The 19,710-nt window shown below is 40.1% G+C and overlaps 1 protein-coding gene across 2 annotated transcripts; it reads left to right on the top strand.

Moving 5' to 3' along the window:
* The first annotated feature begins 1,066 nt into the window (after positions 1-1,066).
* On the top strand, positions 1,067-18,183 carry msna (moesin a). Of its 2 annotated transcripts, XM_035666326.1 has the most exons (13): positions 1,067-1,405; positions 10,351-10,434; positions 10,844-10,939; positions 11,078-11,352; positions 11,461-11,544; positions 11,895-12,041; positions 12,196-12,292; positions 12,383-12,546; positions 12,852-12,982; positions 13,089-13,249; positions 13,370-13,462; positions 15,168-15,398; positions 15,676-18,183. In XM_035666326.1, exons 1-13 carry the CDS (start codon positions 1,394-1,396, stop codon positions 15,838-15,840), a joined length of 1,740 nt encoding a protein of 579 aa, XP_035522219.1. In that variant the 5' UTR covers positions 1,067-1,393; the 3' UTR covers positions 15,841-18,183. The 2 variants fall into 2 exon arrangements, with proteins under 2 accessions (XP_035522219.1, XP_035522220.1); XM_035666327.1 differs by lacking the exons at positions 1,067-1,405; positions 10,844-10,939; positions 11,078-11,352 and having other exon boundaries at positions 10,376-10,434.
* The last annotated feature ends 1,527 nt before the right edge of the window (positions 18,184-19,710 follow it).

Here is a 19,710-nt window from a genome sequence, read left to right as displayed (position 1 = left end):
TTAATTACTTGAAATAAGTTAAATATTAAATATTATAGGAATACTAGGCTCCCACTATGAACATGTGACATAACTGGTTGGCTCGTTAATGCTATTACAGTTTGTGCTTTACACGGCCATCAGTTTTTAGGCGTCTTGCCCTGATAGTTCACTTTTCTTTGTGGTTTGGCCGCAGATGTTTTGGCCTCTTTGAAACTCAAAACCACTGATTGACATGACCTCTTGTATAACTTTCATTCAACCCAACATAACCCAAGTTTACAGAAGTGAAATTGTGAAGTTACCTCAGAGTTTATTTAATACATCATTGTGTATACCTCCTTTAATTACTCAAAAGTGGTTCAAACCCTGTTGCAGGTGCAGTTAGGGCCACCACGACTTCAGTGCTCGTTGTATTCACTTCCTTTATGTCGAAAACTGAAACAGTACACAGATCAAAGGCACTGAAATTTTAGTTTTTTAGATTAGTCGACATGGTTAATGTAGCCAGAATAGATGCAGTGTGCAGACACACAATGACCACAAAAAGGTCCACAATACAATAATAAGACCATCATATGAAATACAAACAATTACATTGATTGAATATATATTATATATTGGAAAGTGTGTACTTAAGCAGAAACAAATGCCAAGAAAGTGAATACTACTAAGTACTTTCTATTAGTTCATTCAGTAGTTGCCTGTGTAGTAAGTTTTTAAAAGAGCCTTTCTCTAAACCACTTAAAGGATTTTATGAATATTATCTACCAAATAGTTTCTGTTGGTTGCTGGCAGACTGCACAAACCCTCCTCTGGTGTTCTACTGTTTCTAAAGTAGGCTATAAAAGTCATTTGCACCTTTTGATAAGCTTCCTTTAATGGTACTGATGTGATGTGCTTACAGGCTATTCCACATTTCTGCCTCCTTCTTAAAGTATCCTTACACATTAAAGAGTATTTTGAGGCTTGGTGTCCTCAGTGTGTGCTGAGAGAGTGCTGCTGAACTTTTTGTCATAGAGTAGAGAGGCAGCACACTGCAGCCATGATGATGCGGCTGCTGCAGGCGGAGTCTGCTGGCCTGAACCCTCTCTTTCAGTCTGGCTGGCTGCTGTCCTGTCATCGGCCTGGGTGTGGTTTTTTGCAGTCGGGGGTACCGTTAGCAGGAAATCAAGCTCCAGTCCATTTCACTTTAAGGCGAAACAAAGAAAAAAACAGGCTCGCGAGCGCACGGTAGAAAATACTTGTTCGCCCTCAAGCTAAAAGTAACGTTAGCTTCCTCGAGACAGGAAGGCGTTTGATTGGCGCCGTGCTTCTGATGGGAAAAAGTTTTCTTCTGGTCTCGTTAACTGGTCTGATTTAAGAACTTTTTTTTAAAAAATAAAGCCTGAACCGGACGTAAAAGAAAGGAAAGATGCCGAAGACGGTAAGAAAGAAAACTGCATTAACGTTGTCATGTGAAAAGTACCGTCTTTCTGTCTGTCTGTCTCTCTCCATTGTCCCTATAAAATCCCCACTGGGACGTATTGTTTGACCCTGGTGCTCCATAGAAACCTTAAAGTAACCCTAATAGCAGCTTTAGTACATATATTTGTGTGTTTTTAAACCTTTTACATCCATTGAAGCTCACCCGAGGATCACTGGGGTACTTTCCGTTAGGTGTGTGCGCGTGCGCGCTCCCGCCTGTTTGTTCATTAAAAATAGCGCCTTTCATCAGATCATTCATTCAGGCTCTGGTGCTGTGAACAGCGCCTTATTGCGTTACCGTGGACCTCTCTCTCACACTTGGACACCCTGAAATCACATTTCTAGAACCGGTGCCCCGCGGAAGCCGCTGTGTGGCCTGCAGTAGCGACCTAGCTAGTCCTCCTAAAGGCCTCCTTTTCAGTCAGGTCTAACAAGGAGGGATTTGAACTGTCATTCAGGCCAGCTGTGCTGCTGCCCAAATCTGGAGCAAATGGACTCAAACTAACACAGGGAGGTGGCATGAAGCGATAAGAAAAGAGGCAGCATTTTAATTATTTTTTTTGGTCTGAGCTCTGAAATCAAATGAAGAAGCACCCACAGCTCAGTGGATTTGTGCTGGTGTAGCTGTGAACAAAGAGGAGGGCGGCACACAGGCTGAACTCTTTCTTTTATTCAAACAGCATTATTACAGACAAAGCCCAACGTAGCAACGAGAAGTGAAAGTGGGTTCTGAGCCAATCAGATGGCCCCCGGTGAAAGCAGGAGTTGGGATTTGACTCAGCACAAAGCTTTTTGAATTAAGAATATAATATAGAAACTGTGAAATGTGTGTTCTTATCCGCAGGTTGTTCGGAGCTGTGGTAGCCACATGCACTCTCTCACAGTCTCATAACCCATGATGAAAGTGATGCTAGCTGCAAAGATGTCAGTGCAGAATTCAGTTCTTTGTTTCAGTGGCGCAACATCAGATTGCTTTGTGCTCTTCCCTAAATGCTTTAGACTCATAATCTACCTGACATTATAACAGCTATATTATTTTTGCCAGCAGCCAGTAACTCAAGCCAATGGGATGCTACTTTTTTATGAGCTTTTAGTAATTAAATATCTGAGGGTATATGTACGTATGTATATTTAGCACTGTTGACATATCATTAAAGTGACTCGTGAACCCGTGCACTTCCCAGTAACAAACAGAAATACGAATAGTACCAAGGGTTGTACCTGCTTTCTTCCTGTAGTATTGTTCTGCTCGTACTTCCTCTATATTTTTTCCAGCTGTCAACCAGACAAAAATGTTATAGCATCCTGGCATTTAAAGGGTATGCTTCACCATCCCCTTCTTCCCAGAAGGAATTCCTCTAATCATATCAGCATTTTAAAATAGACTTCAAAGGGCCATTTTGCGTAAGTCCTTTGTTAAGTTGTGAAAATGGTGCTATTAGGGCAATTAATTGATTATTGTTAGCAATAAATCGGCACATTTATTCAATTTATTATTTAATTTTTAGCTCAAGACGAGAAGAAACAATGATGTTTAAAATACATTTGAGCAGTGATACATTATTGATCAGAATCATATATCCTGTATCCTCTCTGTAGTAAATGGAGCTCAACAGTATCTGCAGTTAAAGTTAACTAAGATGCTCTGTACAGCATCAAAGCTAATAAGCACTAACATTATTTATATTCTTTCACCGCAAGTGTTTACTATGGTCTTCGTTCATGTATTAAGTGCCAGTCTGTGTGCCAAATCTCTGCAGAGTGCAGCTGGGACGCTGTTAGCCTCAACAACAGCAGAGTGTAAGTAGCAGCTACTGAAGTAACAGCTGTGGACCTTAAAGACCTCGAAAGAAGCCGTTTGGCAATCCCGATGGGTTCACAAGCACAGGGACACTGCAGGGAAAGAGCAGCTGCGTAGAGCTGTACAGACTTTAGCCTGCATGAAGAGCTAGAAAATGGGAAACTAGTAGTGGACGGAACAGATGGTCAAGAGGAAGCAGCAGGATTCTCTCAAAATAAACAAGAATAATTGATGATGACCGAAAAGGATCGTTGGATCTGTTATACAATAAGGCTTGTATTAATTAATGAGCAGCCGACACAGCAAAGTATAAAGTAGGGAGCACCAAGAGAAGTTATACTGTGTCCTTTGTACAGATGCAGCAAAGCCTATATAGACCAGGCTGTGGGACGCTGGGATGCGACGTTCTCCCTTCACATGATCAGAGCTGTTTGTGCAACAGGCAGCGGTCTGTTTCCTTTAGTGGAGCTTGTGGTGCCATGTGAACATGCAGTAGACAAGGCGTACGATTGAAGGAAGCTATACACTGATTCAGCAAATGCCCCGAAGCTGACTGTGCCGCTCAGTGAAAGCTAGCTCAGGAGGTAAAAGATTCACTTTTTCCATGAACTGCTTTGGTGACCCAGTTTTTTTTTAAATGTATTTAGCGTTTTAAATAACTGTAACAAGCTTGATGTTTCACAAAAGCAATAATTATTGAGAAACTCTGCCTTCGCTGGACTCCTCTTGGCAGTGCTTCACTTTCCCAAGGAAGTCATGTTGTGACTCAAGGTTTCTGCACTTACATCAGTTCCTCTCTGGTAATTTCCTTGCCTGCAGCCTTATATGGACTTTCACATCACGGTCTAGCTGTTCTCCTCCCTGCTTTCCCCCTAGCGTGGTCCCTCAGATGCCATGCTCCACTTTAGATTGCATTACAGCAGTGCAACAAGTTGAGGGTTTACTTTAGGTCTGTGTTTATCAGTCTCAGATGTGTTCTTTTATTTTATATTAGTTTAGAGCATGTGGATGTTGGCGTGAATTATAGTTGTGGCTTATTATCTGCTTTATTAAAGAACTACCCACAATTTACATAAAACTATATTTTAGATGGACCACATTTTTGTCAAGCACTAAATAAACACATAAACACAAAATCCTATTCTCTTGGGTTTTATTTCTAAAATCTGACCCTATGTTGTAACAGAAAGATGGGCCCTAACCACAGCAGCAGTTTGCTGTTATTTTCCTCCTTGTTGTTTGAACAATAGAACCATTTGACAGTGCTAATACAGCAGGCAACTGGTGAATAATCATATTAACACCTTTTTATACACAAACACAGAAACAGCCTACCATTATCACACAAAACTTGAGCACAACTTACCATTTTAGTCCATTCTGTAGAAATAATTACAGATGCAGTTTTCTTGTTAGGAGGACCAGACCTTTAACAAGGGTGGCAATGGAGAAATGGTAAATGGAAAGACCCAGAGGTATGCAAGCAGGGGATTAAAAGAGTGTGTAGTGCACATAGCAGAGCAGATTAACAGTGTGTAGAGGTAGAGCTGTTAGACCAACTACAATCAAAACTTGTGGGGTTTTTTTGCACAAATAGCTTGTTCAGTGTTCTCTGTTTGGAGGCTGTGAGGAAATCAAACTTCGGAAAGTAAGTTCTTTGTTGTTATTTATTTATCATTTTATATACTTATAAATCAGCAGTTGTTTTGTCTATTTCTTTGTTCATCTTAAATACTTTCTGTTTAAATCATCTAATATTCTGTATAGGATATAAACTACCATTGCAGACATTAAAGTATTGTTACAATTAGATGTTACAGTGACATTAGGGATGAATAAATCATTATTATTTGGCCCTCATTATGCTGAAAGTTTCCAGTACAACCTTAAAGCCTCAAACTGTGTACATAATAATTAAACAGAGTACGCAAAGCACTACTGCGAGCATTAGTCAACACAATACTGCAGACTGCAAACAGAGTAGCTGGTGGTTTGTATTAGGGGATGTCTTGTGTTTTTGTGGTGAACGTTGTGTCCTGCTCTGGATCTGCTGAGGATCCAGAGTCCCTGCTCACAGCTACATCTACTGATTATTAATGGTTAGATACAAGGGGAACAAATCAGTTGTAGGCATATTAAAAATGCTTTCGCAAAAAGTCTGGTGAAGCAAATTCATTACTGCACACCAAACCAATGTCAGTGTCAGCAGTGGGTGTTATACTGATGGACTCAACTATGCTGTAAACATGGATTTAGGTCTATAAAAATGTACATTGGAGAACATAGTTAAAGCATCTCCCTCCATGTTGCTGCCTAATCTTTTTATTGGGTCTACATAACAGTATTTGAACCCAAAAGCAGACTTGGCAGACTAAACCAGTGGGGATAAAACAGTCCTTACTTGGTCAGTAGGAGGCTTATAGTTGGCAGCATGATGGCACAGTTAGCCAGCAAATGCAGGGGTCAAAAGGAAGGCAATGTGTCACCAGTATAAAGGCACAAGTGCTTGAAAGCTCAGGCTACACAGTCAGTTTGGCAAGGAGTAGTAGCACCGAACTGATAAAATAGCAGGGCTCATGGGGTGGGACAGGTGTGTAAGATGGTGACAAAAACCAAAAAATGGACGTAGATGATTGAGGAGGTCGTAGCAGCCGTCTCTGCCACAATGGCTGTCTGTTCACTAAAAACAACAAGCAGGAGAGTTGATTATGCTTGTAGTGATGTTTGATTATTTTAATAAGAAGTGGTCGTGGGAAGCAGTTGGAAGAGACCCTTTCTGCCCTCGTGCGTTCTGTCCCCTGCTTGGAAAGAAAGCTCATCCTCTTCTCCCTCGTCCCTCTTCCTGTCACCCAGTGTGTTCTGCTCAGCCACAGGCTTCCTTCAGCGTAATGCAAAGAGGCATCCAGCACACAGCCACAGGCTAATCTGAATAGCAGACAGGATGGACAGTTGAGGATTCCTTTCCAGTGGTGTTCCTGCAGACAAGTGGTTTTATCTGTAGCAGACCTCAAACTAGAAACCCAGACTTCTGAAATGAGATTACTAGCTTATTGATACTGTCCTGTTGGCTCCCTGCTAACTCAGTAACGTTTGTATATTAACTTCAGAGGATACAAACATGCTTGTTGTGTTGCTCACAAGTCTTTTCACATGATTTCCCTTGTATTATTGGCTTCCAGCGATATCATAGCGAGGCTGTTGTGCAGCTCCTCACACAGGGTAGGTCATCGCCGTCACATTTTCACACTTCATGTCAGCTTTGCATTTTGGAAAGCGTTGACTGCGCTCTGTTGGCAGTGACGTGGTTAGATCGTAGATTGTGCATTCTAGTCTAACTCTACCACCTGACTGGATTCAATCTGACCCTTTATTTCTCTTGTCTCTCAAGTAGATCATATTTTTGAGGCCTCTGACGTGTGCGGTTTGTCTTTAAGATTAGCTGCGGTAGGGGTAGGTGGTTGCTTTGGTTACAGTGGGGGGGTCCATTGTTAAAGAGTTGTTGCCCTTAATAGCCGCTGACCTTGTGTGGCTCTTACGGATGGCATGACTCAGGTTTAGCAGCGTCGTATGTGTAGGTAGCTTTATTGGATGTGTTGGGGACCGTCCTGCTCTTCAATCATGGTGCTCTGTCACTCTCAAGTAGTGTTATCCACATGCAGAAGGACACTGGTGGTCAACATTTTTGTTCCCTCCTGCTCCTAAAACCACTTAGTGGTATCTGCTCTGTTGTCTCGGCTTTGGTTGGAAAGATTGTGATTGTGAGCAGCCCACTGAGATAACACCAGTGTGGGAATGTAAGGGTGGTGGCTAAATGCAGGGGCATCATGGATTCCTAGGGAATAATTATACATGTAATGTCTCTGTCAAATGGTTTCGGTGATTTTTTTTTTAAAATTTTTGTATATAAAGAGGATGTTCCGAGTATCTAATGTGTGATCAAAGTCTCGGTGGAGAAAAAAGGAAGGATGGGACAATATACTGCATTGTTATAGTATCACAATAAAAAACTTTTTTTATCATTTGAATTATCAGGATAATTGGGAATATCCGGGGATATGAGTGACTTGCAAGGACTGTCTAGCTCACTAATGTAGTCTGTCTTGATTTTCGGATTTATTGCCACAAAGGGGGAGATACAGCTTCCCAGTCTTTCCAAAATCCAGAGCCAGTCACCACTGTCTCCCCCACAAAACAATGTTCAATCTGTTGACTGGAAATGCTACTTCAAACTAACAACAACAGGCAGATGAGGTGCCTATCTATGAGTCTGTGAATATAATACAAATATTTGTTTCTTAACTAAATCTAAGGTAAAGTGATCCCTGTATGTATATTTTGATGATATATGCATATAATATTGTGAATCACAATTATTTGGGCCATGAAGTCATGATATGACAGTTTCACATCGTCCCAAGCCTACAAAGAAGTACACTAGATTGTAGCTCCATCACTCTGAGCTATGGGCTGTACTGCACCTTCAAATCACACCTTTTCTTTGTGTCAGTAGTTTCACTTCCTCTTTCTGACAAGTCAACCTGGTAGTTTCCCAGAGTTCACTTTTTGGTTAACTTCTGCATATGGTTCTTAATGGCCATGTAATTATACGTGTATCTTATAATAATCACTTCCTACAAATGAAGGTGGGGTTGTTGTTTTTTTTTGTCCCAATGTCCTAATGCAGCTTTCTGTATTCTGTCAGTCACACAGCGCTTTACGGTTCCTGTTTTAGCCTGTGGGCCAGTTAAGTTTATCATGTAGAGTTTGCAGCGTTGCAACTTAAAACCAACAAAGAAAACTGACTGAGCTGGAGTTAAGATGATCGTAAGATGTAACTTACTGGGCCAATTTGTAATCTATATGGATTTCCAGCCCCGGTAGCAGCATGGCTCTGAATGCAGTTGGTGAATGAGGTCAGTCTGTCAGTCCACCACTTTGGTTCAGACTCCACTGTGGGATGGATTGTAATGACATTTGGTACAGACATTCATCTTCCCCACATTTTCATCTAGCGTCATCATCATCAGATCAAAACTTCCATTTTTCAATCTATCATTTGGTATGATATACTCTATTATTAAATAACCAGTAGTCAGTATACTTTTATACCACAATGTTTATATTCTGTGATTTAATATCAATAATTAGGTTTCCATTGGACTTTGCATGAAACATTTCCTTGAGAACGTCATTTTTTATGAAGTGATGAGCTGGTCTGATAAATCTAAGGGCATGAGACCTTTATGACTCCCCTGTGGCCAATAATAGGATTAGGACACAGCTGTACGAGTAAGAATAAAGCAAATGGAGATATTAAAAATAACACAGTCTTTCTCAGTTTCAGACAGTCAGTCAAGCAGGGGATTCTTGAAGAAAGCATTCAACGAGCCAGTAACTTGTTAAAAGAAATCTGAAATGTCAAACACAACCCCGTCACTAAATTGGACTCTGGATATACTTCTAAATGTGTAGCCTGTTGAAAGCTGAAAGTTGGAGTACAGTTTTGGTGTGATAAAAACAGAAGATGTGGGCCTGAGAGGGGTGTTTTTTTGTGCATGTGCTAATAATAGCGTGGTGAGTGTTTTTGACTTGTGGCCATGAGAGACACACCCTAACCAGGCAGAAAATGTATGAGTGTAGTTCCTTTTTCATGCAACACTAGCCATTCTGACTCAGGAAATGACACCACTTAAACCCCAGCAGGGTGGTCATGAACTGAACTCTTGTCTGCACTAATGAAAAAATGTGCATCAGAGTTCATGATAGTGAGTTTAAAGAGTGGCATGTCTGGCTGGCTTTAGGCATGAGGCCCAGATTGTTTCACTACAACTCTAGCTGCTGGTGACGACAGGAATTGACAAGAGAGGCAAGTGTCCTGAGCAGTAAATGGGGTCCTGCTGACATGAATGTGAAAGAACGCAACTCTAATCGGCCCCACAACTGGGAAATAATGCATACCATTGTTGTTGAGGGCAGGCGTGGGCCTCAGCCTGCACAGTTATTTCCCAATAGACATGCATGCTGCTGTTTCCGTCATCTCTACGAGGACAGAGAAAATGAGAAATGCCTACATGGTCAGTTTACAAAGCACAGAATCAATTTATTGTTTGCGCGACCTCGTTGAGGGGCACTTTAAGGTTAAATAAATGTGCTCAACTTTCGACATCATTTCGTAGTCCTTAAACATTTCAGGTCACTTAAATCAGAGGTTAAACAACCAGCTGTAGCAGAATGTGTTCCCCCGAAGAAGATAAGCGTATTTTACAAAGTCTGCTCTTGTGACGGCGGACGGTTTGGCAGAAAGCAGACAGGTTGCTTGATACATGACAGGATGTAGGCGACTCTCATGGGCGCTTAGTATTTAGCAGCCGTACCTCACGAGGCCTAGCCACCAGAGGATGTGGTTACTTCCTGTAGATAAGTTCTATACTGAGGCAGAGCCATTTGTTGCACGCGTTGTGGGAGACATGATCTTTTATGAATTCTGTATATATCAAAATATCATTTTTCTTGTTATGATGATGCTTTGATTGGCTGATTGTCCACAGTAGGCCTGATTGGACAATGTGTCCTAAAGGTTGTGGGTGCACCTTTGTTGCTTGTGCACAGCAAGCATTTATTCAAAACCTTCTCAACCGCTTCATTTCAAATCAGCCAATGAACTACTGAATATAGAAGTACATGTCATTTTATCAAACCTAAATTTACTTGATGCGTAGTATTACCACTGGGGGGGGCCAAATTCTTCTTCTTTCACAGAATGACATTTCAGAGTGTATTGTTGCAGTTTGGAACAACTTTCTTATGCCAACTGTGTATATGTGGAGAATCAATGTGCTAAATGCTAAAAGGCCACCATAAAACAAAATTCATGGATCGATCAGTACATTTTGTCAGCTCAAAGATGTAAACGCGACGCAATATCTGTGAGACACTACAGTCAGTAATCTCCTGATCTTGCCAAGAATAATAATGAAGCACTCATTTTACCAAGAAACTGGGTGCTGGTTGTATGTAAGATGCATTCACTGTATCCAAAATGCAGTCTGTGTCTACATAGATTTTAAAAATCACTTATTCTTCCATTTTGCTCTCTTCCTCAGATTAGTGTGAGAGTCACCACAATGGATGCTGAACTGGAGTTCGCCATTCAGCCAAACACGACTGGAAAGCAACTCTTTGACCAGGTAGGAGACACTTCTAAATGGTAACCAGTGTCATGCGCTTTGTATTGACAGGTAAAAACGTTTGAATTAAACTTAATTTGGAAGCATGAGTTCTGGATTTTGTTTGTATTTGTGTATGATATTCTTATACAGAATAATACAAAATATGTATAGGATAAGGAAGATACACTTACTTTTAAAATTTATTTATGTATGCTTTTATTTTTGTCACATGCAGTGTTATGAGGTTCTTGGTCTCTACAGGTCTTAAAATTCTTTGTTGTTTTTGTGTTTGATGTTTGTCAGCGTGACAGCAACAAACACAGCACCTGTTGTCTGTGGTTTGCTATAGAGACTTTTTATAGAACGTGGTTTGCTAATGTTCTGGCGAGGAGACACATTAATAATATTTCTGCTTTCATGTTTTAAGGTTGTTAAGACCATTGGGCTGCGGGAGGTTTGGTACTTTGGACTCCAGTACCAGGATACAAAGGGTTTCTCTACATGGCTCAAGCTCAATAAGAAGGTGAGCTCTTCAGTACTTTGTCTAATCTCTAACACACTGTTTTGCCCTTCTTTGTCCAGATTTAACTACTCTGTTGAACCCAAGTCCGTTTACAGAAATGCAACCCCTACCCATCACTCGTGTCACGTTTTATTTTAGGTGACAGCCCAGGATGTGAGGAAGGAAAGCCCGCTGCTGTTTAAGTTCCGTGCCAAATTCTTCCCTGAGGATGTGACAGAGGAGTTAATCCAGGATGCCACACAGCGGCTGTTCTTCCTGCAGGTGAAGGAGGGAATCTTAAATGACGACATCTACTGCCCTCCAGAGACAGCAGTCCTCCTGGCCTCCTACGCAGTGCAGGCCAAATATGCCGACTACAACAAGGAAGTCCACACACCAGGCTATCTGTCCAGTGAACAGCTTCTCCCTCAGAGGTGACACAGGTTTCATCACCAATTCAATCTGGCAGCCAATGTCAGATAAATGTGTTTGTTCATGTTTCTCTGCATGACTTCTGACACTCGGATGTCTCGTGTTCTCAGAGTTCTAGACCAGCACAAACTCAATAAGGACCAGTGGGAGGAGAGGATTCAAGTGTGGCACGAAGAGCACAAGGGCATGATGAGGTAACCACTGACACACACATGCACTTTATATATCAAATATACCGAATATCTAGAGGATATTTCACACGTTTACTTATCCCCAAATACTGACTGAAATATGTTTAATTTAAGAGGTTATTGTGCCACAGTTACATTGGTTTCTACCTGACTGGAAACTCTGCAAACAACACATCCCTGGGACATGCCACTTTGAGCTCAGTGTTGTCTAATTAGGTCTGTGTGGTGATCAGGGTTGGGCAAAGTGTAGACTGCCCTGCTCAGGATTCAGAGCTCCATTCATTTAGGCTTTTGTGCTTTTAATCAGTGTCTCTAAAGCAGCACTAGCTAAAGCCAGTCTTATTTGTCCTCAGAGAGGAATCCATGATGGAGTATCTGAAGATCGCTCAAGATCTCGAGATGTACGGAGTCAACTACTTCAGCATCAAGAATAAGAAAGGAACAGAATTGTGGTTGGGAGTGGATGCTTTGGGCCTCAACATTTATGAACAGAATGACAAGTAAGTGATTCCAAAACAACGTAATAGTTGAAGTTACCATGAATGCAAATGTTCAGCCTAACTAGGGTTTATTATCATTACTAATACTAATAATATTACCTGTCCAATGTAATGCAGCTGACCCAGTGTTTTGTTTTTGCATTGTCTTTAACAGAATGACGCCCAAAATTGGATTTCCTTGGAGTGAAATCAGGAACATTTCCTTCAATGACAAGAAGTTTGTCATCAAACCAATTGACAAGAAAGCACCCGTATGTTAGCCCTTAATAACAGACCACTTGTTAACGATTGATAAATGTATGTATCACTACTTATAAAACCCTGTGACGTTGCCATTTTAGGACTTTGTCTTCTATGCTCCGAGACTACGCATCAACAAGCGCATTCTGGCTCTTTGCATGGGCAACCATGAGCTGTATATGCGCCGTCGCAAACCTGACACCATTGAAGTGCAGCAGATGAAGGCTCAGGCTCGGGAGGAGAAGAACCACAAGAAGATGGAGAGGTGAGAGTCACAAGCTGTTGCCAGAGAATCATTTTGCACGTAGATTAGATTGTGACTTCTGATGTTTGAAATCCCGTCGTAAAAATGTAAGAAAAGGCCCAGGTTTGCTCTTAGGGTGTCTTGGTATAGACATTTTAATGCATACACAGATGCCCTGCATTATAAGTGGGGGTTATGTGTGATTTTTACACAGAGGTGTGTAAACTAGTATTCCTTTTAAATACGCTGTGTATAGTACTAATTATGAAAGATCCTGATTACTGTATCATCCAATACATGTCGTACCTTGTTCCTATTTCCATTAGAGCTCTGCTGGAGAATGAAAAGAGGAAAAGAGAAGTTGCAGAAAAGGAAAAGGAAAAGATTGAAAAGGAAAAGGAGGAATTAATGGAGAGATTAAAGCAGATTGAGGAGCAGACGAAAAAAGCCCAACAAGGTTGGTGACCTGTCAGTATCCAAGAAAAGCTTCTACGTCGTACTGTAAAGAACGGTGATGTTTACCATCAGTGCTTTTCTGTGTGTGTGACTGTGTGTCTGCACAGAGCTGGAGGATCAAACACAGAGGGCTCTGGAGTTGGAGCAGGAAAGGAAGAGAGCTAAGGAGGAGGCTGAACGCCTGGAGCTTGAGCTGAGGGGCGCTGAGGACTCCAAGGTGGCACTGCTGCATCAGTCAGAGAACCAGATGAAGAACCAAGAACACCTGGTCAGTCCTTAGCAACTATTTGTCTATTCATTAGCTTTGAAGCTAGAAAATGTGTGTGAAATGTTGTGTTCTCATGTTTCAAATATCAAGAAAGTCTAAAAGAAAATGTTGTCCTTTTAGGCCACGGAGTTGGCTGATCTGACTTCGAAGATTTCCCTCCTGGAGGATGCCAAGAAGAAAAAGGAAGAAGAGGCAGTGCAGTGGCAACAGAAGGTATGGTCTGAGTTACTACTTTTTTATAATAACCCCATCAACTTCTTCCTTTGATTGCAGCAACCTTAGAGCTGATGACATGAAAAGAAAGTGTTTGTTTCCTGCTCATCATCAAAAAGATTCATAATAGTTGCATTCACAGCAGCCTCGATATTCAGCTTAGATACACAGTTAGACAGCTATATGTTAGACCTTCAGTTGACATTACGGCCATCACATGAGGAGTGAGACAGATAGCCAGGTTACTAATGATTCTCAGGTTAAATCTCTCGCTTTCTGTAGAGCAGTGATTTTCTCATGAATTCCATGTTTAAACTGAGGGGAACACTACTTGGTAGTAGCAATAACTGGTGCTACGCTCACTTTTTTGCCTGGGAAGTCATATGACAACATGAATACAAGTTAATGGCTGTGTCATGTGATTATCTATATCTGCATTCAAAATGTGCTTCATAACTGGGTTCACCATTAAACATCATTTCTGTCTGATGGTCTGCTGATCACATAGCCCCTCCCCTGTGACGCAGTGAGGACAGACATTCCCAGGGTCTTGTTGTTGTGTGTTTTTTGGGGGAGGGGTGAAAGCCCACAGCTCGCCTCATGTCCTTTTTGGTTAAATAGCATGTGTGTGTCAGCCCAGCCCCTTCATTAATGGGCAGCGTGACTCATTCTGTCTGTGTTGGTGGCGGCTGTCTTTGTGTGAAGGAAATCCTGTTTAACTCTTTTGAATGATGAAGATATTCTGGTGAGACCGCTGTGCTAAGTGGTAGTTTCCATGTTGTGCATTTTTGGCAAACATTCAGAGGAAATTTCAGTCTTACTCATAATTGGCTCTTATTCCTCGTAGCACAAGCACTCTGGCTTATACTGTATTATTTACTGTGATATATAAATGTCTGTACATTTATATTTACTCTCTCCAGTGTATTTAGACATAATATAAGAAATAATGAAGTAGTAGAGAAAATAAAACAGGGAAACAATGTAGAGAAAACACAGAACGATACAACTCTCCTTTTCTAAGTGAGTCTCAGTTGGCACAACAGTTACTTTTTTACTTTCTCTTTCTCACTGTCTTTAATTCCTGTTCTGGTATGTAGTGCAAGTTATCATCTAATGCCCTATGTCTGAATAGGGTTGTTATTAATGTATTTAATAGATTGTTTAAATTCATTTTAGTGTCCAAAATAACATAAACTGTGTTGCACAGCCAGCAGAGTAGAGCTGAAATGATGAGTCAGTTAATCTTCAGTTCAGTCGCTGACTTTTCCTCTAGCGCCACCAAGACGGCGACATTTACGGCTTGTGAATGTCATAACTCATAACTTAACCTTCCATCTGGCGCCATCATCAGGTCAAACTTTCAATTTGTGCAGTGCTTTGGTTGATAACCAAATCCCAGCAAAACTAGTGACATGCCCATTAGCCTCATCTTTACATTGAACCATTACACATTACATGTTGGCATCCTGACATCAGCATTGAGCTCTAAGCACCACTGTGCCCCCGTACAGACTCCCAGACGTGTGTATTGCCAGAGGAGAACTAGTACTTTTTCTTTTTAAACCTATTGTGAGTTTTTTGGACATTGAATACATTTCTATCCATTGAATCTTTATCTTATCTTAACAAGCAGGTAGTCGTGACTCCAGCGGGCCCTGTAAATATTAACGCCTCATGTCATTGGCATTCTCCATTCCCTCAGGCTACCATGGTGCAGGAGGACCTGGAAAAGACCAAAGAAGAGCTCAAAAACAAAGTGATGGCAGCTCACGTTCAGGAGCCCCTCAACGCAGAGAATGAGCACGACGAGAACGACGAGAGCAGCGCCGAGGCCAGCGCCGAGTTTACGGCTGCCGCCACCTACAAGGACCGCAGTGAAGAGGAGCGCATGACTGAGGCTGAGAAGAACGAACGTTTGCAGAAACATCTACTTGTAAGTCTTCTCACATCTCATATGTACTGTAATATACAATATAGATTTGATTAGTCAATAAATAATTGGATTGATAGACCAGTCTGAGTCCCTGAAGGTGAATCTATCACTTCTTAGGAACAGATGATTTAGAGAAGGACTTTTACATGTTAAGCAGATGTGTTCAGTGCAAAAATAATCGTGAATCACAAAAATGTTCAGGGGTAAGAATGAGTCTCATGTTCATAACAACATAATGCTGTGAGATGTATTAATACTGTGATGACTGTATTTCCAGGCTTTAAGCTCAGAGTTGGCCAACGCTCGGGATGAGACCAAGAAAACAGTGAATGACATGATCCACGCAGAGAACATGAAGGCAGGACGAGACAAGTACAAGACCCTTAGGCAGATCCGGTCAGGAAACACCAAACAGCGCATCGATGAGTTCGAATGCATGTGATGTCTGCATCCACCAATGCAAAAGCCCACGCAGTTGGGCCAGTCTGCCTGGACTGCAGTCCTGCCTCACTCAAGCTGTTTCCTCTGTACCCAAATATATCAGATCCACAAGCACAGCACAATGTACAAATATGGATCTGGAAAACTCCCATTTGTTATCATTCCTAACTTTGAATTTAGGCAAGTCACTGGTTGAAAAGGGACATACTGTATTTTATTAGTACATTCCTCATGAGGGGTTTATGTAGCATATTAGTATTGGGCTCACGCCTCATTTCATGACACATTGAGTAAGCATTTTTCATTTCTTTATGTTTTTGTCACATTTTTAGATCATGATTTCAAAATCAAAGGCTCAGAGACCAATCCAAATTTCAGTTTGCCTGTAGATATATTTCTGCTGTACACGCAACGGTTCCTCACAGCAAGCTGCATCTTTCAGACAGTGACGTTTCTCTAATTATCTGTTGCCCATAGTTTTAAAGCCAAATGCACTGTAATCTACATAAGCAAATACATATGAGGACCCTGAAGTGTCTGTGTGGAGCGTTAATAGAGCAGTATTATTTTTGTAAATGTACGATTTTTTTGCTTTTTATTTGACTGTATTCAGAACCAGCCAACTGTACATTACAAATCAGAATCAGTATTTACACCTCAGTTACAGGGTGATATGAAAGATCAATTTCATGTAGATGTTTTGTACACCTTCAAATCAGTTTGCTACTAAGGCTTTAGTATAAACGTTGCTGTTAAGGCTGAAACAAATGACTTTCTTTTTAAATCTACATAGAAACATCCTGAATTGTAAACTATGAATGAACTTGATATACTCTTAAGTCCTCAAAGAATAAAAGTAGCATTTTGAAAATTATGCAAATCTGGTGTCTGAGAAGCATTTTAATAACTAGCTAGACATTTTTAGCCTACATACACTGAATTAGTAAGGTTGAAATTGTATCTGCAAAATCAAAAGAAAATGCTGTATTGTTAGTGTCATCATTATTCAATTAAAAGACTGACAGGACATCTGAGGTTGGTTTTTGAAGTTTTATTCCTCTGCTTTTAATTTTTAACTCTGATCATCAGTGATGCTGTCATTTGATAATCACATACAGTTGTTTTTTCTCTTGGTTTTTAGCATTGATATAACCAGTACAGCACAAGGACTTACACTGTAATTCTCACATGTCAAGTTGGCTTTTGTTGGTGAACAAAGGCCGATAAATTCATCTGTAAAGGTAGAAGTTGTAGTTTAATCTTAAATGCTCCATTGTCACCGCAAAATCTACATAGAACCTGATGCATAAAATAAAATAATTTAATTAAACATGCACTGGAAAACCACAGCGTTTGCAAAATGAGTCCAAACATTTACTGTCCTCAATGGGCACCGTTTCCAATGCATGCATTTTTGATATACTGTATGTATTTAAAGACATTTGTGTATTTTGTAATTTGGATTTTTCCGATGTGATACAATTATGTAAGGTGAAGGATAGACACCGCTTAGGATATTTTTGTATAATAAAATCTAGAAGTACTTGTCAAAGATAACAGTTTTTGTTCAGAAAGAACAACATTTTTAAAATAGTGTTTTGTTGTAAACTAATTGAACAGCTCACTGCTGTGATAGTAGGCTGATGGAACAAGCAACACCCCAAAGCCTGTGATAGGACCAATGAAAAGCCAGACCACAGGAAATTCTGTTCATCTTAAACTGCTAAAAACTAGCAATATACCAGGCCAAAAGATTTTTGCATAAAAATAAACATAACGTACGTTCTTGTGCCATCATTCCAGATTACTTTTTCCATTCAGACATGCGAAGGGTTTTGCTTGTTCTCAGATATTTTGAAAGATTTATTTACACTATTTTGCAAGTTCAAAGTAAATGTATTTTAGTGATACATATTTCTTTCTATTTTATTTTGATTTCTGTTATTGAATGATCGTTTGTACCAAGATTTTGATATACAGTATTCTTGCCCGTTGCTGCCTAGAGTTCTTGTATTTGCCATGAAAGATAAAAATGCAGTTGTTGCTATTTTGGTTACCTTTACATGCCTTTGACAATACCTTTTCTAATGCTGCACTGTATGTTCTACCTGAAGCACCATGTATTGACAGCCTTCTTTTAAGAAACAAGTGTAATTTGAACTCAAGTCATCATGTGTGAAAAAGAAATTTATTAAAAGATGCTACTCAATATTTTGTCTTGAATCAAAAAGGACTGAAATGCAATTGTGTAATTTGACAGACAGTGCCTTGGCCAGGTTTTTCATCAGATCTCGCTGCTTCAGGTCTTCCTTTCACCAATGAATAAAAAACAGATTAAACCGTATTTAAATTTCTTGTCAGTTTCTGTATTTCACAACTACTGTTACTATAACTACTGCTGCTACGGTTCCTGCAATAACTAAAGTGTAAAAATCAGTTTATCTTTGCTTACAAGCAATTCATTAATATGTTGACAACATTTCTACAGTACACTACAGTGATCATACTCATCACATTAAGTTTTGGCCAATGATTAAGCTGTAATCCAAGTGACCGTCTGTAGCTGCAGTCTCTCAATGAGCCACATGGTGGCAGTTTACACTCAGTCTGCAGTGAGGGTGACATGGCAACAATGAACAATGAAAGACAGTTTATTCACCTCAATGAAGATGTGTGGATTGTCATAAGTATAAAGGTTATGTTAATGAATAGTAAATATATCTGTGCCTACTATGTTTACAGATTTAAAGAAATGTGACTGTGAGCCATTTCCTTTATTTTACCAAAGCAAGTTCTAGAAAACTTCAAAAAGTTGAGTAGAAAACTGAAAATAAAACATGGCTATACAGGACATCCAAAGTGAGTGTCTGCGTGGTCAGACACTCACTAAGTATTTAAAAAATTTTCAAATTATTTTTCTGCACACATTTTAAAGTGGTGAACAGTATGCACTGAAACAGATCCCATAGTTGGTTTGTTTCCTCTTGGAAGCGTTTAGGGTTTAGACTCAAAACTTAAATATATAATAAACTCAATGATTGACAGGCAAGCACATAAGAAACTTTCTGTTTGATTTGCAATTTAAAACCTATGACTCTGTGTGCAGAGGTTGACAGCTTCTGGCTTTTCTATTGACACAGGCGCACATTTCCAGTCACAACCCTGTGCCACAGCTTAGAAACCTTTTCACAGAGTTTCGTTATTAGTGTTAAATGAGTAAGAACTGAAAATAACATATATATATATATATAAATATATACTACAGTATGTGGACAGCACTTCTCTTTTCTACCTGTGGCAGCTAAATATCATACATCATTAAGTCAATTAGTCTTCATTAGCTAAATATGTTTTTTACCAAATAAGTTAAGGTAGTCATACACATTTCCAGCTATTTTTGCAACAGGAAGTTCAGTTAATTCTTGTTAAACAAATTGATGAAAATCAACCATCTCTTTCTCAACACCAAAGGGAGGTGTTGTTTTTTCATCTCCCACTTCCCCTATATGTGTGGTACTGGTGGCCTGAAAAGGGTGTTGAAATGGTTCACACTCTGAACTGCCATTTAGAGATAAGCTGCCATGAGTCTCTCTGTATGAACAAAAGTCATCGTACATACTTCAGTGTCACATACTGTGAGAAACTTTAAATATCTTTTCTTGCTTCAGTCATATTCAGGTTCTCAGAGGGTAGGGGGTTGTCTAATTAGTTCACAGCATAGAAAATGTACAGCTGTGTACATCTGTGTGTACGTTGCTAAATTCATTTTATTCACAGATTGTAAGTGTGTATAAATACACTACTATACTATACTATACTATACCTAACCTAAAGGTTTAAGGAACATTTGCTTCACGTTACAGATGTAGGT

Source organism: Morone saxatilis, unplaced genomic scaffold (genome assembly GCF_004916995.1).
Source record: "Morone saxatilis isolate NCDOM2014 unplaced genomic scaffold, NCSU_SB_2.0 Contig20, whole genome shotgun sequence".
In the NCBI taxonomy this organism is placed as follows: Eukaryota; Metazoa; Chordata; class Actinopteri; family Moronidae; genus Morone; species Morone saxatilis.
This window is presented reverse-complemented; position numbering and strand designations above follow the sequence as displayed.

What these genes read in the sequence shown, in the direction of transcription:
- msna (XM_035666326.1), top strand. An exon ending in GAAAGCAACTCTTTGACCAG is followed by an intron (nt 10,435 to 10,843) that starts GTAGGAGACACT and finishes TCATGTTTTAAG; the next exon opens with GTTGTTAAGACCATTGGGCT. An exon ending in GGCTCAAGCTCAATAAGAAG is followed by an intron (nt 10,940 to 11,077) that starts GTGAGCTCTTCA and finishes GTTTTATTTTAG; the next exon opens with GTGACAGCCCAGGATGTGAG.